The sequence below is a fragment of the Dermacentor andersoni genome, chromosome 3 (genome assembly GCF_023375885.2).
Source record: "Dermacentor andersoni chromosome 3, qqDerAnde1_hic_scaffold, whole genome shotgun sequence".
Taxonomy (NCBI): Eukaryota; Metazoa; Arthropoda; class Arachnida; order Ixodida; family Ixodidae; genus Dermacentor; species Dermacentor andersoni.
The window spans coordinates 18,207,266-18,231,220 of record NC_092816.1 but is presented as its reverse complement, the minus strand read 5'-3'; the positions used below and the strand labels follow the sequence as shown (position 1 = coordinate 18,231,220).

At 41.3% G+C, this 23,955-nt stretch overlaps 1 protein-coding gene across 1 annotated transcript; it reads right to left on the bottom strand.

The window, feature by feature from the left end:
* Positions 1-217: 217 nt before the first annotated feature.
* Positions 218-23,815, bottom strand: LOC126519890 (P2X purinoceptor 4-like). The gene is made up of 11 exons (XM_050169181.3): positions 23,430-23,815; positions 22,606-22,789; positions 15,230-15,301; positions 14,031-14,115; positions 11,417-11,519; positions 9,198-9,287; positions 5,877-6,018; positions 5,095-5,225; positions 4,680-4,827; positions 4,033-4,134; positions 218-2,423 (listed from the first exon to the last, which is right to left on the bottom strand). Exons 1-11 carry the CDS (start codon positions 23,558-23,560, stop codon positions 2,397-2,399), a joined length of 1,215 nt encoding a protein of 404 aa, XP_050025138.1. The 5' UTR covers positions 23,561-23,815; the 3' UTR covers positions 218-2,396.
* Between the last annotated feature and the right edge of the window lie 140 nt (positions 23,816-23,955).

Below are 23,955 nucleotides of genomic sequence, written 5' to 3'. Positions count from 1 at the left end.
CTGCACTAATTACCATTTCCATGGATTATTTTGTACTATGTAGCACATTTGTAAACCTACCTGTACCTGCTGTTTGCATAGAATTAATGTGTTTAACAAATTTAGTTCTCAGCAGTACAATCAAGTTTCTTTTGCCTCCATGCCTTGGTGGTTGACAGATAAACACATATCACCTGTTATACAATTGAGAACAAAAAAATTACATGGGACTATCAAATACAAACATAAAATTTATTGCAAGTGAGTTGGACCAGGTCATATCAAAATAATCAGAAGCTTCCATGCATGACAGTGCATTTCAACTAGAATGTAAAATGACATAAACATGGTAAAAGTCACCATGTAAAATTGCAACAACAGCTGATGCTGGACACACATGCAAAACGAATGAGTTTGGTAGAAAAAGAACAAAATCTAGTATGCACTTTTACAACTGGTAAATCTCTCAGCTCTTGTCATTGGTCTGTCATCACAGTTGAGATCCGTGTAGCTGCTGCATGCAGTTGAGTGCTCATTAGCACGCTCCGTGGAGTTGCATCATGACCTCAGATAAAAGCTTTCGGTTCCCAAGCATGCCACTGTCTTTTGCTAACAACATTGGGACGTAAGGACAAAAACACAACCACAGAAAAAAAAAGAAAGAAGGAAAAAGGGAAGCTCATTAAACAAATGCTCAGGACTAACTGGCAAGTAAACTTGGGTTGCTAAGCCTTATGCATAAAATTAAAAAGCTAGAGAAAAACGTCAGCTGAGGTTATAACAATCACAGGCATTTCAATTAATTTGAGATATATGTAAATGTACTAAAAAAGGACAGGTAATGAATAATTTTCTCTACATATGAACATCAAGACACAGCTACAAGCAAGTACAGATAAGAAATGTAAACTGTAAACCATCTAATGGATCTTAACATTAAGCTTTGCTTCCACTCCTTATCACACTACACATTCAATCACTCACTGTTTTATGCTTTTATTATTTTAAGGTGTGCCACAGTAGGGACGCTGACACAAATGATAAACAGTTAAAAAAAGATATCTGGCACAACCATTCAAAACCTTGTTTGGTACTGATGCATGAAAAAATATTTATACTATCAATTAACGTTCTTGAAGGAATAAAAAAGAGAAGGCAGGTGTTTTACCAGCAAACCAGCCTAAATTCAATTAACACTAAAATATTTAAATGCCCGCATTCCTTGGGTATTAACTGCAGTACATAATTCCTTCAGTCATATTGGCTTCAATCTTGTTTTTACATATGTAACAAAGCAGCTGCCAAGCTGAAGAAACCAATGCAGGTTTAGCAATGGCAATGCCTATTATGATGCAGTACAGACTTGCGCAGGCATGCCCTCACACCTGCCACGATTTTTCACTGCATGACAAGTTTTAAAGACAAATCAATTTGAATGACAGTGCTGAGCCATAGCAGTCCAGTTCCAATGTTCCAGCTAGTTTTTAAATTTCTCTGTTATCTTGGCACTCTTTCAAGGCAAACTAAATAGCAATAGCAAGACAGCCTGAACTAGTCTTTCAAACCCATACATTCATTTATTTCACATAAGACAGTCGGTACTGGAGAAAATTAAGGCTATACTTTGCCCTCTTTAATTTTGTGCCATAACGTCAGTGCCAATATGTCAGTGCGACATTAGAATATTCAAAGTATGTTCTCGTATTGATTGTGTAGCATTGTCATGTAGGAAAAGTTTACGAATCTCGCTAGGTTGAATGTTTTTGTTTCCTTTAGAACACAATGTCGTCCTTCTTTACCAATAAAAAATTAACAAAACCAAGGTTGAAACCAACAAAATCCATGACATCATGGCGAGTTGGTGTGAGAACTTCAGTGTGGCATCATTAGTAGTCTTTCACATTTGTGTTTTTTTTCTGGCTTTTCATGCCTCCTTCCATGGCAAGTCACCAATTTGCTATTGCAGAAGCTCATTTTATGAATATTTAATATTCCTCACTAGTGTCCCTTTAATAAAATACAGAGGCCATAATAAGCACAAACCCAAGAGTTCTTTGGCTGGTTATTTTTCGTATTAATGCACAGAAGTTGATACTGTTGATGAAGTCGGATACAGAATTATACCTAACTTAATTTTAAAGAAATCTAGTAAATAAAATTCATCATCATATTTGTCATATGAAAATACGATGCTTAGAGAGCACTACTCAAGTATAATGAAAATATTATATATATAGTACAAATTCCAGAAAATAATGTAATGCCTGTTTGAAATGATGAACAAACAAGCCACAGCAGATTAACAATGTTCCCACTGCAAAAATGTGACATAGCCGAGGCACTTGATTTCAGTATTACACAAACACAAAAATTTCTTCTAATTGCCTAAGCATTCTTTCGACGTGTGTTTGAATGAGCTAAGAGAATGACTGGTTTGTGAATCCCTGCAAAAAGAGTAAAAGAGGAAGTCAATCAGGCCGCGTAGGTAAACAGCACCCACAAATACATTTGAGTTGCATTCCAGAGTAAGTGCACATTTTAATATCAACAAGGGAGCCCAATATAAACAGCTGTTTCAGGTAAATAGCTGGCTCATTCGCAGTTAAATTTCCCACCATATCACAGTGAGTTTTTGTTCATATAATGTGCTGACATGTATATATATATATATATATATATATATATATGTATCCGTCTGTTTGATCAATAATATATCAGGAGCGCTCATAATCTGTGGCAATGCCAGATGAAACATGTAGGTTTTATCAGCAGAAAGAATGATTCATGGCATCAGCTGTCAAGGATAAAGAATATTGTTCTGTCTTTAGCAGACGTTTCACCTTCCTAGAACAGGTGGTGCCACTGTTCCTTCCACTGAGAAGATTACTCTTTTGGCACACTATCACAGCAGATGACATGTACCTTAGTTCCATTATAAATGAAACAGGAGAACATTACATCCCCTTGTCATGCCAAGCAAAACGCATTGTGAAATCTCACTCACACAAATATAACAAGTGCGAACAAACCAGCCATTTGCCCAGGAGACCCATTTATAGCAGGCTACTCTGTCAACACAACTTACAGCCCTTTTTATTTTTCAATATCAGTTACTGTGGCAAGGTTATTTAGCCATCACTGCAAGCATTATACTGTGTCCAAGGATCTTAAACAGGCAAGTAAAGCTACCCAAGTACCTATGATGGCTGTGTTGAATTAGGTGCGACATAACAAATTGAGCTCGACATATATACTTGTATGCTCAGAAAAAACAGCTCACGACATGAAAGAATGCTTGCACAAGCTACACTGTGAAATGCTACATTTTTTTTACACAATATTGCAAGGGGAATTCCAGAGAATAATAAATTAACTTAGGCCAGCTGGCCTGTTCATGAAAGAACACAACTTGAATTGAACAGTTGCCATTAAATCTGCAGTAGCACCAAGGGTTATGTGTTGCACACATTAAATATTTATCATACTGAACATTTTAACCTGTAGTAAAAAGGTCAAGCCACATTATTGAGTGTCCTTGCCAATCTTTGCTATCTCAAGGGCTAAAAGGGTGCATGCTTCACATTTTGTTTAACCAACTGGCTTTGTCAACACGTCAGCTCTTAGCCGTGGCTCATGGATATCAGCATAAAAGCAGCAGGATGAGTTGCATTTTAATAATTACTTCTCCATTTCATAGACTAAGTAATAAAGATATTTGTATAGTAAATAGGTCATTTTGATGTAGATAAAAATATATCACACTGATTTGGTAACCATCACACCTACATTATACCTTTTAAAAACTGGATGACTTTTGTACACTGCATCAACCATCACAGGAAAGCAATGAAATGAGGTGCTCTACTGGCATTCACATGAAGATATCTGTCATGCTGCAGCCCATTAGTTTTCATAGAAGTAGACTTAGAAGTAAACACTCAACTTACGTTATATTACAAATACCTGGGGGCAGAAAGTTAATATCATGTGGTCATTTTACAAATTACGAGTTTTGACAGCAATGTAATTGGATGCAAAAACCATTCAACTTACGTTATAGTTCTCCTCACTTGTAACAAACTTGTACTTCTTTGACTTGTACAAATCCCGACGCTTTAGGCAGTTAAGTACAACAAGATCACACAGCACAGTGGCCTGTAAAGAAGAAGCAAAGGAAGAAGGATCAAATGACACTTGAAGACTGCCCTCTCAGCTAAATAAATATACCTAGTTAATACTAAACCGATCTAATAAGCCCGAGCATAACAAATCACCGTTAATTAGAAAATTAAGATGAGAAGGGGCGCAGTGTGCTGGACAGCGAGTGTGTGCACTATGTTTGTCATACCTGACAGTGTAAAGCTTTTCTTTCCACACTTAGTCATGCCTTTAGTTGATGACTATCCATTCATGATTATACTGCGCTTAGTATTACGCTGACGATTTAAGTGAAGAACAGGACGCGGACGTACATAGCACAAACTACCAACTGTTTAATACTGTTAAAGAATGCGCTTATATACATATCTCCTTCTATATAAGTGCGTTCTTTAACAGTATTAAACAGTTGGTAGTTTGCGCTACGTACATCCGCGTCCTGTCCTTCCCTGAAATCGTCAGTGTAACACTAAGCGCAGTATAATCATGAATGTCCACCAACTAGCCCCCTTCATTGCTTTACTAAATAGATGATGACTTACCACAACCATTAATCCAAGGCCAGATCCTATGTTGATGGCAATAGGAATGGGGCTGGTTTTGCCAGCCCTGCCTTGAACGAGGATTACGAAGGTGATGCCATATGCCTTCACAAGGCTGCGTTCCTTCTCGTTGTAGTACTTGGGGTACCTGTGAAGAATCAGTGACACATATACAGACCGGCTCTGCCTAATGATCAGTGCATGTTAATTTCAATGAATTGTAGTTCTTACATTAGCATGGCACATTTGAGTTTTTTGCAGTAATGTTAACATATGTCATGCACTGAAATAATAACATAGTGGTTTATGACATGTGCCAGCATTACATGACATGACATGTCATAGAAAGTTGTTTAATTGTGCCATGAAAGATGAAGCAACAAAATGAATCAGCAGATGAAATACAATAGTTCACCTAAAATTCCAACCCTTGGCTAGGGCTGCCTTGGGGTCGTCAAGACGAAGAAAAGAATAGCTGGGCACACAGTACTTGACATCGAAGTCCAGGTTGCAATCCCATGATATAAGCACCTGTATTACACCACCCTATAAACAAAAAGACAAACAAGGAAGTACACATTAGATTACACTTGCAATTCAAATAAATACTTGGTACATGTGAGAACGAAGTTTCATAGCTTAGCTTCAATGAGCTGTATGCCTCTTAAGAGGTGCTAGAAAGCCCTGTGTAAATTCTGTCACTTATTTGCTTTTAACATTTTGCCGCTTCTCTGAATACCACTAACAGTCTGAAATGGGTGGCCTTGTGCCACACATCACACATGCGTTCGTGAGCTTTATACAGTCATGCTGCAGTTTTCTGTATTGAACTTTGCCGATGCCATACCAGAAGCTCTCCATTCTTTCATTCGTACAAGAAAACTGGTACACAGTGGTACCGTGTCTTTGGCATAATCCATCAAATATGAAAAGCCATCATGATGCAACCAAGGACACCAGCTGACTAGAACAATCAGAGAAATTTGTAGACAAGACCTTTCTAGGGATCTTTTAACTGATCAATTAAATGACATTTAACGCTTAACTTCAAATCCTCGAAATTATTTAAAAGACAAAGCATATGTATGTAGTGAGTACAGCACCACAGAAGTTGGCAGTCATAATAAACTTTACAAAACAAAAGTTTCTGTTGTCAATATGGAACATGCAAAAGGCACAAGAATGTAGCCACGTTACCTTAGTACCAATATCATCAAAATCTTCGCCTGCAGCATCTAACATGTCATCAATGCGAAACACCGGGCAGTGGGCATCCTTTTCAGGATGATACCGGCAGTACTTGAGATATGTTGAATTTTCAACATCGCGGACATTGCTCCTGCAAGTGGAATGTGACTGAAATCAGGAATGTGTGCTGCTGCCTATTTCAGGACTCTCACATAATACAACAGTACTGCACAGCCCACATAATTCTTTCTTTAAAAGAACATGCAAGCATAAAAAGAGCAAGTGTAAATGTAGATGTATACTTGCAATGTAAGTGCCCATTCATTTTCTTCACAAATTTGAATATAACCACACATCAACTTCTGCCATAGCTGTTCTGCAGAGTTGTAAATACGCACTTTAACTTTCGTTACCACACCTATAATAATCGATCAATTTGATTGAAAGTATTTTTATGCCCTGTTAAACATTGCTGTTTGAATTCTTTTACTAGCAATGTCATGCATAATCTAAAATGACTGAAATTGAACTATTTGTCAGATTTGACCATTTTTGGCAGACTGCGGAGTATAGAAAAATAATACTTCGACCCAAAGAATCGTCGTAGCTGGCTACCAGTGCTCCTAGCACTTGCAAAATAAAATGATGCAAGATATGTGCCTTGGTCGACTCGGCAAGAAAATTTTAAATGACGGCAGCAGTGAAGACACAGAAGCTTTTGTCAGGCTGTCTAATTTTGCAATCTGACACCTTGTCTGTTTTAATGATGTCTCAAGCAAAGTAGATGCTGATGGGTGCATGCTGTATTGATAATTGTGGCTGACCAATATCAAGTGCAATCTTCTTGCTCCCCTTGTGGACTGCTTTTATCCAGCAGCATTTCGACAGGGTATATAGAAATTATTACAAGCAATTCTTCCCATCATGTGGAGTTTGCACACGCACAAGAGCACACAGTCCATTTCAGACCGATCTGCGACCAGAGCTTGACTAGCATTTTAATCTCTTACATTCTGAACACCGCCTGTACAAGCAAATTTATGAATTATTGCATAATATTGTGCTACACTCCACGTTACTGTACAGCACTGTACAGGAACTGAACATAGCACATGGAGGCTCCAGTGCCAGTCAAAGGCACACTAGATCACATTGCTTATACAGAAAATTTGATTGAATACAGTAATCAATTATAAGGAGGCTTCTGCATGTTCCCTGACTCTGACCTGACAATCATTGCTCCGCAAGCCTAAATAATGCAGTAAAGAACTAACCAGGTGCCTGCTGCAAGGAGTAGCAAATGCTGCCTGTGCAATAGAAACTTACTTGTTTTGACATTTGCAAAGCTACTGCTTTCCTCCATAGCGTGGGAATCACTATGGCTAGGATTGATGCCAAAAAATATTCATAATAAACTTTTTTGCCTAATACAACCTTTGTCCGTAAAGTTTCGAGACTGATTTATTTTCTTCTCTAGAAATGATTCCCGAAAACAAATGTTGGTGCATATGTGTAGCACCATCTTTTCGGGCTAACATGAGCTATTTATGTTAATTGCTGTGGCAGCCGCTAGATGGCACTACATGTAGAAAAATATGTTGTCACTAGTCTGTGCATTCTCCTGTGAGTGAATGTGGAGAGATGGACGTCCACGTCCAACAGCATGTAAACATAAAATTCTGTATGAAGCCTGGCAAGACAGCCATGCAGACATATGAGCTCCTTCGTGACGCTTATGGCAACGAGACATTATCGCGGGCGCGAGTTTTCGAGTGGCACAAGAGGTTCGTTTTGGGGGGAACGGCGGTGGAAGACGACACAAGGTAGGGGCACCCTGCAACCTCACGGAATGAAAACAACGTTGCTCTAGATCAAGGAGATCGTACAGCAAGACCGCACCATTACAGTCCGCGTGCTATCGGATGCTCTCGACATTAGTAAGACAACATGCCACCAAATTTTGCATGAGAACTTGGTGAAACGAAAGCTGAATGCCAGACTTGTGCTGCACTCCCTCACTCAGAACCAGAAGAACACGCGGCCATCAGTGAGCGCTGATTTGCTCTCCGAGGCAGAGAAGGATGCTGCATTCATCGACAGCATCATTGCTGAAGAGGAAACATGGTGTTTTCAATACGATCCTCAAACAAAGAGGCAGAGCGCCGAATGGCGGTCCACAAGCTCTCCGGCATCGAGAAAGATGCAGCGACAGAAGACCAAAACAAAGACTATGCTGATAATTTTTTTCGATGCCAGAGGTGTCATACACCACAAGCCCATCCCACAAGGGCAAATGGTGAATCAGGAGTTCTATATCCACATGCTCCAACACATGCGTGATGCACTGCGATGCCGTCGCCCTGACTTATGGGTATCTGGACAACGGAGCCTTCTCCACGATAACACAAGGCCACACACTGCTCTCAGCGTGACAAAATTTTTTGCCAAGCACAGCATTACTGTACTTCCCCATCCGCCATACTCGCCTGACCTCACCCCATGCGATTTTTTCCTGTTTCCTTGTGTGAAGAGAGCCCTAAAAGGTCGCTGGATGGGGAGCATGGAAGCCATTCAAGATGCCACGACAAAAGAGCTGACAGCCCTGCCAAAAGAAGCGTTTTCCAACTGTTTCCAAGACCTCAAGAAGCGTTGGAAGCTGTGTATAGACTGCAAGAGCGACTATTACGAAGGGGTGCTGCACAAATGATTTCAATGTTAAACGCATTTTTTTAATGGACTCAGTCTCGAAAGGTTGTATGACTTACAAAAGTTAGGAACGAGGAGCCAGGTGCACATATTTTGTATACAATTAAGTTTTTTTTTGCTTTCAGTACTTATATTACAATAAGCAAATTATTACTTTCATTTGTGTTGCTTGAGGCGCTTGTATGAAGTTTCACATGAAAATTCTCAAAAACTCTCAGCAATGATTGCCAATATACATCCATTCAAAACACCATTGATCAGGCTATAATTTTATGTATGATGGTATATGTTGCATCTACTATGCCTTGAAAGTAAGTGTTAAAACATAAAAGCACCGAAAATTGGCACATTTCTAGTGGTAAGGAAAGAGCTAAATGACACATCGAAATGTGTGCTTGAGAATAAGATCCATAATCAGTGACATTTCGCAGTGTTTTAGGATGCACTAGATGCAGCAGAAATCAAATGTGCATATTGTGGGCATACACAATATGTAAAGTTTATATAGCCAAACACTGGAAGCTTAGCTCATGAATACCCTAACCATTCTTATGAGCCATACAAGACACGAAGAGGGGTGATGGTAACACTACGAGAAGTTAGTGGCAGATACTGGGTGCTTGCCTTCTAACGTGGAAAAGAGAAAATTCGATGTAGTTCTTGATGAGCACCGTAAAGTTTCGAACACCAGACAACAGTGCTGTGCCATCCCTCCTGCAATACATAATAAACACAAATCATAATAATGGCAGGTGTGCATTTCTACCAGACTTTCACTCATTCCAGCATTTTCACAGCGAGTTTCCGCACTCATAGAGCGAGATGTGTTCATGTTTACCTGTGACACCGTGCATGCAAATTTAGTTAAAGCGCATTGTCAGGCTAGTTGGTTTGGATCCATGATAGAAAGTGTAAGTGCGACTGAACAAGGATGAAGAAATAAGCAGACACACAAAGACAGCGCTGTCTCTATCTGTCTGTTCCTTCCCACGTTCTTACTCTGTCATGCTTACACATTCTATCATTGTTAATTTAGCCAGTAAGTGAATGTTTACAAGCTTATACGGCCGCTAAAACTACTATCCTTACTTCGTACAGCTATCCACTAATTTGCTATCGCAATCAGTGCTTCGCCTTTCAGGCGAAACTGTGACATTTTATTTTTTCTTACTTTCTGAAATTCCGAATTTTGGGGATCACCTTAGAATTGAGGCTGGCTTAGATTTGAATAAATACAATACTGTATGTGGCTAGAGAAGCTGCAAATGAAAAATAATCTTTTGCCTAAATTTGTAAATTTTTTTTTAATGAAGTAAATATCGTAAGTATAAAAATTACTCAAACTGTAACAAGATATCTAGTAACTAATGCAAGTGAATAGAAAAACAATAATTGTATCTACAAGCCAAAAAGTTTTTTTTTTATTATGGGCTGTTCTTGAAAATATTGCTTCAAAGGGTTTCTATAAGCCATACTCAACTAAAGTTTTTGTGCAAGAACAGAGAATTTTAGAATAGGGGCCCCAAAGAGCTTTGTGGGTGTTAGCGTTGGGGCATGCAGGAGTAAAGAGTTTTAGAATAGGGCTTCGTGTTTGTGGATAGCGTATTATGCTTGCAGTGCCACTACGGCGTCAAAGAAAAGCTATCATCAATATAATTAAATAAAATATACCATTTTATGGTAAGAGTAATTGTTAAATTCAAGTTTCCACATTAAATTACAATTTAGGGTTATTCTATTAGCAGCAAGCAATTTGTTGCCCTTAGTTTTGAGTAATCAACTTTACGTGCCTTCGCCAGCCAAACTGGTGAAGGCACGTAAAGTGTTAGGCCTACAAGCCATGAAATCGACAATTGAATTTGGAATCAACGGCATCTAATGAATCAATCTTCATAACACACGCTGGTTGAGAGAAAGCAATAACCACAGTCACTTCACAGAACTTCACGTGTTACCATGAATCGAACCCAGTTTGGTGCTAGGTTAGAGCCGTCACTTCGATGGGTGCCGCCATGTTTGTTGATGCAAAGCTTTTGGGGCTCCCGCCAAAACAGTGTAATAGCTTGCCTGACGGGAAACCCAAATGCAGTTCGCGTCTCACGCATGCACAGAGGCTTTGATGCTATTTCTTTGAGGCCCCAAATGTTTGTGGCTTCTATTCTAAAGCTCTCTAATCTGAGATGGTAAACGGCACTGTCACTTCATATTTGGCATGAAATTACACATGTGCATTACGTTACTACCAGTCTTTTTGTAAAGGCACCCTCTGTAGGCATTAAGTTCAAGAAAATTAGAGTTTAAAAAAATTAAATTATGGGGTTTTACATACAAAAACCACAACATGATTATGAGGCACGCTGTGGTGGAGGACTCCGGAATAATTTGAACCACCTGGGTTCTTTGATGTGCACCTAAATCTAGGTAACGGGCGTTCTCCCATTTCGCCTCCATCTAAATGCGGCAGCCGTGGCCAGAAATTAGAGTGTGCCTAGTATTATAGCCGAGCCTCGCTTGTTATAACAGAGTCGCATTTGATATCAAATACCTTCAATGTTTGTTATAATCACATATTTGTTAAAGGATGATATCGGTGACAGACGTTTTCAACTTACTCCATTATATCCATTTATTCATTACATCCAATAATTTGTTATATTGACGTTCGACTGTGTAATAGACCGCCTGAATAAAAAGATGAGGTTGGTTGATTTGGTACAGCAAAAAAGGCTCAGAGGTAAGTTCTGTACAATATGAATGCTGCGTGCAAAAATGCATACACAGTCAAATCTTGCAAGCTGTAACTTTTTTCCTCCTGAAGAAAGCGGAAATAAAAGAATACTCACAAGGGCCCAAAGTCTTGCTCTACAGGACACCAGCCCGAAATTTCGCACACATGCAGTGTATCGTTTGGCTTGGCTGCCCTTACACAACGTCCTGTCATGACACCTGCATCATGCAAAGCCCAAGTAATATGTCAGAAAAAAAAAACATTCGAAATTGGCCTCCTCACACAAACCACTGACAAAATTATTGCTCACATGCTGCAAATTAGATCATAACGATGAGCAAAACGTGAACAAGGTGAATGCAAGAGCCAATGTTTCGACAAGTGGACTTGTCTTCTTCAAGGCGACGTACACTTTCCTCGCCACAGTATATATAGGTGGGGTTCTTCTAAAGGGGAGAGGGTGTGAGGCGGGAGGGTGCAGAAACGAGGGAAGGTGTGTTAGCGTGTCGAATTGAGAGTAAAGGAACACTGTGCACAAGGCCAAAGCCAGGGCCACACCCCCCAACTCCGGTCTGTCAATGCACGCGTGTTAGCGGGCATGTCAAGGGCACCTGACACGCCGGCTGGAAAAAAAGAAAAAAGAAAAAAAAAATGGAATGGAAAGGGTAAAAAAAAAAGAAAAGATGAAGGGGGTGGGGATACGCCAAGAAATCAAACTAAGTGTTGTTGCCTATAGCTTGAAGTTTAGCCTAGCGAATAGATTCTAAAGCTCCCTTTGAAACGTTTATGCCTATTGGTTGCAATGTGTTGAACTTATGGATAAGGTACGATTCTCTGTATTTTCTTTCTCGTTCAGAACGGAAATTTGACTGTAAGATGTAGAGTTTAAGTTCATCAAAGTTATGACCTGGTTGGTTGAAATGCTCGGCGATGGCTTTGGGAAGCTTTTTAGCTGTGTCTGCACGATGTCCGTTTAATCTGACGTTCATTGATTGTCCTGTTTCACCGATATATTGTTTCTTACAGAAGGAACATTCAAGCATATAAATCACATCCGAACTTGTACAAGTGAAGCTAGATTTGGCTTCATGTGTATAACTATATGTGGTGCTTTTAATTTTAATGTCACTTTGAAGGTGCCTGCAGGTTTTGCACCTAGGGCGACAACATGCTTTTATTACGGGGGAATGCTGTTGGCTGACTTTTGCGTGCGCTAACATGTCTTTAAAGTTCCTGTTTCGGCGATAGGTAACCCTAGGTACATCCAGGAACGCTTTTCACAGACGCTCGTTACTTGATAATATTGGGTGGTATTTTCTTAGGATGTTGTTTATGTTTGGGAGTGCATTAGAATATTTTGTTATAAAGGCCGGCGGTCTGTCAGACTTTAGTGTGGGCTGTCTCTTCGCCAATTCCGACTGTCTCTCCAATCTTGACGCAGCATCATAAGCTCTATTGAGAGCAACTTGGGGATAGTTCCTTTCTGCTAGCGTTGATTTAAGGTAATTTATGTGGTGGATATAATCGTGGTCTTCGCTGCAGGTTCTTCTTTTACGTTTCGCTTGTCCGACAAAAATTCCTTGCTTGCAATGTCGCGGGTGATGACTGTTGTAGTCTAAATATTGCTGGCTATCTGTAGGCTGTAGAATCTTTAGAAGAACCCCGCCAATATATACTGTGGCCAAGAACCCCACCTATATATACTGTGGCGAGGAAAGCGTACGTTGTCTTGAAGAAGACAAGTCCACTTGTCGAAATGTTGGCTCCTGCATTCACCTTGTTCACATTTTGCTCATCGTCTTGAATTTCCATCTCCCACATTCCCCGTGTTAAACTAGATCATAACCGTTTTAGCTCACAAGTTTTATTCCTTTTACTATGGCACTAAAATGATGGCCAGACTAGCTACTGAACAAACACACACCATTACTCCTAATTCATGTTTATTTTCTTTTTTAATTATGGGGTTTTAGTACCAAAACCACGATCTGATTATGAGGCGTGACATAGTGAGAGACTCAGGAAAAATCTGGACCACCAGGGGTTCTTAAACGTGCGCATAAACCTAAGTACATAGGTGTTTTCTCATTTCACCCCCATTGAAATGCGGCCACCGGGGCCGAGGTTTGAACCCGTGACATTGTGCTTAGCAGCCCAATGCCATAGCCACTAAGCAACCACGGCAGGTCTCCATGTTTTTTGTCAAGATGTACTGTTGGGCGAGCTGGTCTGCCATAGCCCGCAAATGAAGCCAGATAACATGGAGAACAAAGAAAAAAAAAAAAAAACTCTCTGTCCTGCTTTTTCTTATGCATGTGATTTGTATCCTATTAGTTATTCAATATAATAATTATAAGTGAATGCAATGTCCAGCTTCCACTACAAAGCAGCTAGGGGTAATTGGTTTTTTATTGTTATTTTGTGGTTTGCTTTGTACTCGAATTTCAAATTAGGACATTGTAATCAATAAAAATAAATTATTGTTGACTGCATGGAGCAATGTATTGTCTTTAACGTACACATAATGCATGTCACAAAATAAGAGTATCAGATGGTAGTCATTGTGTCATGGTTCTCTTCCTCCATTCTCTGCTGTCTTATATCATGTGATTCATGGACAGGAATGCAGGCAATTTACTATTGCAATATTTTGCAGTTGCTAATGGAAAGCCCCTCGTGCAAATAAGAACAATGAAACAGCCACGTGAGGGCGGCAGCGCAAGACCTACCATTTCCAATTAAGAGCGGCTTTCCTGGTGTACAGGATGTGGTATCATTTTCAGACTTGCAGTGGGCGTCTTTAACTTCTGGGTCCTAGAATGGTCACCACACAACATGATACTACATTTGAAGACTAAAAAAAAGGTTGCAGTTCTACCTTAGAGGCAAAGCAGTGATTGCAATAGCAAATTATTAGACAGCTATGCGCAGTAAGGTTAGTATGTTATCAGCTGAATAAATTGCTGTAGATATTCACTTACTAACTAAATTAACAAGCATGGTCATACATGCACAGGCAAACATGAACACATCTCACTCGATGACTGTAGACACTCGCTGTCAGAACGCTTGTGTGATGAAGAGCGGCAGCAGCAGCGAGCAAATTCCCCTTCATGCTGTCTCTCGCTTCAATGTGAACTATGCGAGAACACAATAAACACGAAGCCACCAGCTATGTCCGGTCAGCTAGTCTTCGAACCCACTACAGATTACCTGCGAGATAGGATGTGCGCAGCTGCTCTCAGCCGCTCCATGCGCAGCGGCTGTGGTAGTAGAAGCGGACACGTGTGCTACCCTCCCCCCCTTCCTCCTTCCTAGCGTACACGCATCTCAATGCTCCACCCTTGTGCGCGTGAAAAGTCAGCATCCCTTCTCCCCACAGTTTGTTCCCTTGCGCACACAACAAGATGTCGCCGCACTAAGCGACCATACTCCTCGGCTCACCCTTGCACCTATGGCATATGGCCTCGGCCTTATCGCACATGGGTTTAATACAGAACATCACGGCAACGCCGACAGTGGAAATTTGCCAGGAGGTGTCCATATAGTTGATATCGCAATAAGAACTGAATGGCTGCACATGATCAAGACACATGTCGCTACTACTCTTACAACTCCCTCACCACTGGGCCACATTAAGCAAATTATCTGGAAGACATACATCATTTCATGCAGATGACCGAGGCCAGAAACAGTCAGTTACTATCACATCAAATCACTTTTCTCAGCCATCTGAGATGATAGCAACCGACTTTCTCTAGCCTTAGTTAGCTGCATGAAATTTGCTAATGAAACTGGACTAAGGTTTACATTAAATAAAGTTGTTCTCTCTCTCTCTCTCTCTCTCAGATGGCCAAGACTGTGTGCAGACTAGGATACTTTTTGATCATCATTAATAGCAGCATAAACCATTAAAGCACATGCTCACCTCCGGACACGTCTTGATTTCTTGGCTGGGTGTTATAATCAAGTTCGTAGTCACAAAAAACTGGTTGCTCTCCTGCAAACAGACAGTTCAAGCATAAATTGATTGCATTCTTGTTTGTTTCATTAACATTTATAAGAAGCTCGTTGACACTAGAATATAGCCTTAATGACAAGAAAAATCTGCGGTTTTAAAATGTGCAACATTGCAATAATCTTTTCGAAACATTGTAGCCACATGGACAATGTAACTGATCTATTTATGCCAAGGTCTGCAGCCATGAGTTTTAGGTTGCACAGTGTAGGGTGGAAACATAATTGCTTGCAGAGCTCCATTCCTTACCTCACACTCAAGCTGCAATTCATTTTAAAGCATTTAAATTATACCCTCAGGATTAGAGGTATTAAAGAGGGGAGTGGGCAAAATACAAACAAACACAGAAATAACAAAATAAGGCAGCAAGAGATAACGATTAAGGTCAAGTCAAGACAGGAGCGATGATGTCAGCTATAGACATGAAATTTTGCATTGTCTTCAATCCCAATAACCATGCCGGGAAGGAGGTTCCATTCTTGAGAAGTCCTAGGAATGGAAGACTCATGACAGGCTCTAGTGTGGCACTGCAGTATTCCAACCTCATGGCGATATCAATGCGAGATGAAATGTGTGTTGGGGGAGAAATAAGATTTCTACGCAGATAGGTATTCTGGAAGTATAATATGTGAAACAGAGCAAGGCAAGAGCACTTGCGATGGGCAGAAAGTGGAGGAAGTTGCAAGGTGTTCTTCATGGAAGTTATGCATGCTGAACGACTATAATTGCACTTTTTCATGATTCCTACATTCCCAAAGCTTCTGTGAGAAGCTCAACTGCACCAAATGTTCTCGTTGGAGTAGATAAGCCATGTCCTTAACTAAAGAAAGAAAACTTCATAGCTTGGAAGTCATCTAATATTAATTTTATAAGCTTGAGTAGAATTTTGTCGTGAGAAAAGCTTCTTAAATTATGAGGTTTTACGTGCCGAAATCACTTTCTGATTACAAGGCACATGATAGTGGAGGACTCCGGAAATTTCGACCACCTGGGGTTCTTTAAAGAGCCCCTCACTAGGTCTGGCCATTTTGAGCTGACAAGTGCAGTGCACGCATTGTGCGACAACAATCGTGCCTGCAAAGTATTACATTGCTACGTGCTGCAGAGGGGCCTGAAATTTCAATCCGAACGCCGTTTCCCTCTTCACTTGTGGCGAATCCGCCCTGAGAGGGATGGTGACGTAGTCGGGCTCCTGCGCCTACGTAATCGTGTCCACAGTGTGACGTCGCTCGTGATGACACGTGACTTCGAGAATTATTCAAGACATCTGTTATCTGTTGCTTGAATTGACGAATTGAAGTTTAGAAAAAGAGAATTATTCAAGACATCTGTTATCTGTGCAATCTGTTGCTTGAATTGATGAACTGAAGTTTAGAGAAATAATAAAACACACAAATAGAATGCATGCGTGTTTTCTGCTTTACTTTGCACCGAAGCAAGAGAGATGTACTTCCGCTTCGTCTGCTTGTTCCCACGGTCGTGCAGTCACGTGCGCAGGTACCGAAACTATGCCATTTTCTACCGTGTTCCAGTGCGTGATCACGCTCTGCAATCCGCTTGTTCTGCCTCAGTATTCATGTAGCACTGAATTATACCACTAGTCATGTTTCATTGTGCACAGCGTGCAAAACTGTGCACTGCGCGAACAAGACAACAGCTCGTGCACGATGCAGTCGGCAAAAATGCGTAGCAAAAAAAGAAAAGTACACAGGTGTTTTCGCATTTCGCCACCATCGGAATGCGGCCACTGTGGCCGGTATTCGATCTCGCGACCTTGTGCTCAGCAGTCCAACACCATAGCCACTGAGCAACCACAGCGGGTCATGAGAAAAACTTCAATCCTTGATATATTACGTCGATCACCAGTGGCTGAAGGAATCATACTGCTGATGTCCCTATCCTAAGGTGAAACTGCCATGTGCAGCTTGTGTTAAGGTATTTCATCACAGCTAATACGCACATGGGGTACATAATTTCACGAATATGAATGCATCAAATACTGCTAGATAATTAGGTGTTCTTTTGCCTACAGAAGTCACATCTAAAGACGCTAGAGTCTAAACGGAAACTTATTTTTGATGCGTCTCTGTTCCGTGCAAGAATTTGTATCCAAAAGCTCAGCATAGACATTCTTTTTCTCTGTGTACCATGCATGAGGCTGAACAAAAGCATTGTCTACTCTTTCATGGCAACACACATCATTTACTATGTTATACAGTCAACATGTGCATGTTCGTTCATGATTTTCCCGTTTGTTTAATCTAAGCCCGTCTGGTGCTGTAGTGCTTCTAAATGTGTCTGGCAGTCCACAGTTAATTAGCCCATCTTTATTCATCCGTTTATATACTCTTTGCATGTTCATAACTCTAGGCTGTTTTATAGCAGCTTCCAAACAAATATACTTCATTATAGGAAAGTAGATTGTCATCCTCCCAAGAGTAACATGAAGCTACAAAGGACAGATGACAGTCTTCCTTTTTATAAAGCTTCCTCCACCAAATCGAATAAAAAAACATTCATTCAAAAGAATGAAGGTTTTTATGCCAATATTCATGGATTAGCTGCTGGAACACACAGGCAGATCCGGGTGGGGGGGGGGGGGGGGGCAAGGAGAGAAATGTGGTGCATGCCTTCCGTCGACAGCCCTCGAGACCATTACAGCTTGCGGCTTGGACTTGTTTCCGGCAATCCACTTACTGCTACAAGCACTTACGACTCTGCTCATCAGCGTTGCGACAGTAGAGAGGAGCTTTTCTACTCTTTGTCAACTGAAAACTTGGATTCGGTCAGTGATGGGATGGATGGGTGGATGGATAAAACTTTATTGGATCTATTTAAATGTGGTTGGGCCCCTAGAGGTCCGGGAGCCCCCTGGCTGACATCTCTAGGCAAGTATGGTCTACCAGCCAGAGCTGGTCATCTGAGCAAGTGGCCCGAAGAGCGGCCTCCCACAAGGAAAAGGAAGGGTTGGGAATAAGCTCTACTGCCATGGGCGTGGGGCAGCTCCACAAACAGTGGAAAAGATCTGCACGGGGCGCTCGACAGGTGGTACATTGTGGATTATGGAGACCAGGGTAAAATAAATGTGCCAGATAGGGAGAAGAAGAGCGATTGCTAGGCCTTGCTTTGCGTTCCATTCACCTGGACATTGCTATTGACGTGAATCAAGCGGGTGAGCAATTCACCCATGGTGGCAACCGCAGGTTGCAACTGTCTATAATTCATATAATTCAGAAAGTTATAAATGAGCAACAAGGGCTTTCAATTTTCTTGCATAATTGTGCTTTACCTTATGAACACATTACTCATATTATGTCAGTCATTACTGAGTTTATACCTGCTAAAAAGTTCCTGAAGTTCATCTTAGGGTAGAAAATGTTTTCATTAGGGAGTTTTAGCATGTTTGGTATTTCGCTAAATGCCGACAGATTGGGCGGAATAGCATGTGAGCAGGGGCACAAACGTGAGTGGCCTGTGGGGTGCAGCCATCTGGTGGCGCAGAGCTCAACCTGACAAACACAGAGCTATTACTACACTCACCAAGTCTATTCTACTTCGCTGATGGTTTAAATTTTCAGCAGTGGCATAATGTTCATGATTATGCCGCTGCTGAAAATTTACAACAGCAGCGATAAGATTTTGCATTGGAGAGATTGTGTCTCCTCGCCTGACCCATTTCTTGATAGGTAATTTTCTCATGGAGAAACAAGGCAGCTGTGGAATCTTTGTAGATATTTCCCAAGATATTCATGTATGCCTCCTGCACTCCTTGAGTGCCAATGTCTCCATGACCATTGGTATATCTCTATTGAATGAAATGCCTTTTCATAATCTATGAAAGCCATATGGAGAGCTTTATTGTATTCCGCAGATTTCTCAGTTACCTGACTGATGACATGGATATTATCTATTGCAGAACATCTCTTCCTGAAGCCAGCCTGTTCTCTTGGTTGATTGAAACAATGCCTCCTCATCTTGTTGTTATTTTTTTTTTCGCCAGCCAGATATAGCCAATCCAAACATTCACCACCCTTTCCTATAGTCCTTTCCTACTCTTCCCCGTGGGCTAGCATTCACGCCTGCTTTGCGGTCATGGGGGAGAGTACCATCTGGGTGACGCCTTACGATGGAAGTTGGAGAAAGTAATTGTTTTGTTAAGTTGTGCATTTATCTATGGGGCCATGCTCTGTATCCCTCATGTTCATGTTGGTTGTCATGCTGTATGTTGAAGAGACATGGTCTTTTCATTCATAGCACCGTAGCACTACGTGTGCTACCAACGGGGACGTGTCACAGTGACGCTGCTGCTGCCGGCAGTGGATTTAAAGTGTGCCACACAAGTGCTGCGTGGCGACAGTGGCATTGCTTCGGTATGCCATGGCGAAATGCTCAAATCGTGTGGTGACTCTTAACTGCAACATTGCAAGCTCCTGTGAAAGGCAGTGAAACTATATAACAGGAATATGAAATGAGAGGTTAGAGGTAGTTAATATGGCAATAAATTGTTTTGAAGTAGGTTTTGGTGTAATTCAAATTAAAAAGCCCAAGAATGCCCAGATTTCAGAGGAAAACAAACATGAGTGAGAACCGTTGCTGTTTTACTGCTGCACTAAAGACAGCTCGACAGTTGTCTTGGACCATGCCATTTACACACGCAAAATGACTTTCATCAACAACTATGCCATGCAACATGAATGTGACAACATACAGCACTTTATACGTCTAGCAAAAGACAGTAGTCAGCTGAACTACTACTGCAAACAGCAAACAAACCTGCCATAGGATGCCTCAATGCTAGCGCCTAAGCTGTCGATCCAGTGAGTGACGCTCCAGCATTTTGCAAATGCAAAAAGTGACGCGCCGCGGATGAAGAGAGAGCTGGAAGGGGTACGAATAAAAAAAAAACCCCAACTGACGGGTGATATAAGAGGGACAGAGCGTCTACTGCTTCTCCACCGGAACGGCAGTGGCGGGTACTCGGACGCACCTCATGACACAAGCAGTCATAACATCTAGGTAGCATCACGTTGCGGAAACTCGCTGAACTAAGGTGCACCAACGGCTCCCATTGGGGAGCAAGCAATTGTGCTGGCACTGCAAAAATAGAGGAGGCAATGATTGAAGTCAAGTGTTGCCTTGATACTGTTGAAAATTACCTAGGTGAATATTTTATACAATACTGAAAACACGCTAACGGGTCTGTAATACTTTGATTTTTTAATGTCCCCTTTCTTATGGATTAGTATATAGTTGGCATACTTCCAGCCCTCTGGTACACTTGAAGTCGTGAGGCATTGCGTATAAAGGGCTACAAGCTTTTCAAGCATAATATCTTTTCCATCTTTCATTAAATCGACTGTTATCCCATCTTCTCCTGCCGCTTTTCCCCGGGACATGTCTTGAAAGGTCCTTCTAACTTCATCGCTACTTGCAGAAGCCCTGTCCTGTTCATCAATACTTTTAATGAAGGTTGCCTGGCTGCTCTCGGTACTGTACAGAGTCAGTATAGAATTCTTCTGCTGCTCTTAATATATCATCTAAATTGCTGATGACATCATCCTGTTTATCTTTCAGTGCATACATCTTGCCTTTTCTTATGCCAAGTTTTCTTCCCACTGATTTCATGCTGTGGCCATTTTTTACAGCTTACTCAATCTTGATGACTTTATACTTTTGAATATCGCTTACCTTTTTCTTGTTCATCCGCTTTGACATTTCAGCAAATTCTATCTGATCTCTTGAGACAATTTCACACTTCGTTGTTTCTTTATTAGGTCCTAATTGTTAGTTGAGAGAGCTCACCTTATGGTTGCCTTGGTGCTTTACCTCCCATGCCAATTGCTACTTCTGAAATTGGCCTACTTATGGCTTCATTCATTACCTTTATGTCATCTTAATCTTTCTGTTCTAATGCTGCATACTTGTTTGTGAGCACCAGCCTTAATTTGTCTGCCTTTACTTTGACTTAGTCTAGATTGGCCAGTTTCTTCTTTATTAATTTTACACATTATCTTTTCAAAATGAGAGAAATCCTACACCTCAATAAAATATGATCAATGCCCTTTACCCTATTTAACACTCTGAAATTATGCATTAAATTGGGATCGGCAGAGAGTATGAAATGTATTTTGTGTCTTGTTTGTCCATTAAGGCTTTTCCAGGTCCATTTCCTGTTGCTGTTCTTGCTGATCAGGGTATTCATTATTCGGAGCCTATTCTTTTCCACGAATTATACCAACATCTCTCCTCTACTAGAATCGACACTGTAGTTGCCAATTGCTTGTTTCCCATCCCGTTTTCTCCTACTTTTGTATTGAAGACGCCTATGACTACAGTATACTGAGTTTGCACCTTTGTCATTGCTATTTCAACATCTTCATAAATACTGTTCTATTTTTTTATCATCATGACTGCAGGTAGGAGCTTAGGCTTATACTACCTTTGATCTATATCTCCTATTTTACTTTATTATGATTATTAATCTCTCATTAATGCTATAGAATTCATTAGTGTTGCCCGCAATGTCTGTATAAATTAGTTATCCTACCCTGTATTCTCTCTTATCTGGAAGACCTCTGTAGCAGAGGACGTGGCTGTTAGTCAGCACTGTATAAGTCTCACCAATTCTTCTGCACTCACTAAGGTCAATAATACCCCGGGTAATGCCTGATAATTCCTCAAAAAGACCTGTTAAACTAGCCTAAATCAGGAGGGTTCATATGTTAAATGTTGCGGTGTCACAAGTCCGACCGATGCAGTGTCACAAGTCCGACCGATGATTTGGTCAGGTGCTCCGCAGCCAATGAGAACGTGAGGGCCACGGGTTAATTGCAAGAGTCACGAGGGAGGTAGTGGCCAAATACTGCATCAGGAAGGCCAATTCTTGTTCTGGTGTGAGAGGTACAATGGCGGTGCTGTTTCAGCTGACATAACTTTGCCTTAATGTTATTGAACGTGCACTAAAAAATTTTTTAGGTGTCTCCTCTCATTTTCTGAAACTGCGACTCGTGAACACCACTGAAACTGCACCCCCCCCCCCCCTCTTTCTAAGTTCAGTTTGGCAAGGGCCCCTTCCCCTAAAGGCTACCCTGGATCTGCCCTTGCTGGATTATACCTCTTAGAAAGCAACAGGGCCAGTATATGTCCCATCCATCCCGCTGCACAGGATAGCACATTTGTGCTGTTTCATTGTGCTTCAGTACTATAAAGACACAATTACAGTCCTCTTGCGGGAGGGCTTTCTGACATACAAGCTCATTATATCAAAAAGCAAGGCTGCATCTTACCTCTGGTGGGACAACAACGTCAGCTATATCCCAGACACGTTTGTAGACAGACTTGTTCTCAAGGAATGGGTAAAAGGAATCATCAGAAATGTTTTCTGTGGACAGAACACCCTTGACTTTTGTTGTCGTAGCTGATGTGAAAGTGCTGAACTGCTGGTATCCTTTTTGATAGATGATGACGTACCTGCATTGTATATCACATGTGGGGCTAGTTTTCATGGTCAAATAAATTAATATTACTGCACGCTCTACAGCACAGCATACATCAATTTATAAATGTGACACTGATTACTCTTCTGTGATAAAAAGAAAAGTGACCAACGTAGATACTTATACTAGTGAGAAAAGGCATCGCCTTAATTGGTATACATGACCGAGTGACCACATTCGAGGCAATCAATGGTTCATCAGAAAGCAGCTAGGTTGTCGCTGCAGTTCCCTGCGTGAGGTGTAATACTGGGAGACGCCCCAAAGATAAAAATGAATGCAGACTAGGAAAACAATACGGCGCATTATCTGCTGGTTCGACGTACTGTGTGCAATGACCGCGGACTCGCGCGGTGCGTAAGACGGTCGCTCGACGTCAGCTTAAAGGTTGTGTTAAAGGAAATTAAATTGTTGAAGCCCTGGGCTTTTGAAATTCACATCCGATACATGACATCCGATACATATAGCCTGCTCGGAAACGGAGATCACAACTATTTGAGTAAACCGATAAATTCGACGTGCGGCAAGTCACGCATATATATGTATATATATGCTTTCAAAAGCGGCTTCTTGTCCTTTTTTTCCTTAAGGAAGAAATAATGAATTGTAATGCTTACCCAATTATGTAGCCCAAGATGAAGAGCTGAATGAGCCTGTTGAGTGCGCCGATCTTTTTGTTTCCGATGTGGACGACTTTCAGAGTGTCATATTCAAAGAAATAATTTACTGTAGCCTTAACACAGTTCATCCCTCTTGCGTTAGGACACTCTGACACACAACTACAGTAGGAGCAGCCCGACGCGATCGGTGCGCTGATCGGTGAGCCGATTTGCAGGAATACGACACCTACTAGTGATACGACGGCACCGACCGACGGTGCACAAGAGAGGATAAGTTGCCGACTGTTTCGAAAGCGCACGCACGCCAGTCAACGCCTCCACGAAAGCTTCGCTGAAAACTTCACGCCTCCACCACCTCCACCCCTCGCCTCCTCTATGCTTTCCCGCTTTCCCCGTTAAACCGCTCATGTGATCATGCAAACGTATAGACGAATGAACGTTTGTGGACCGCAGGTGGAGAGCAACATATTTGGAGAGCTGCAGTTGTGCTGCTTGCCACCAAGGAGGTTATATAAAAACTGCA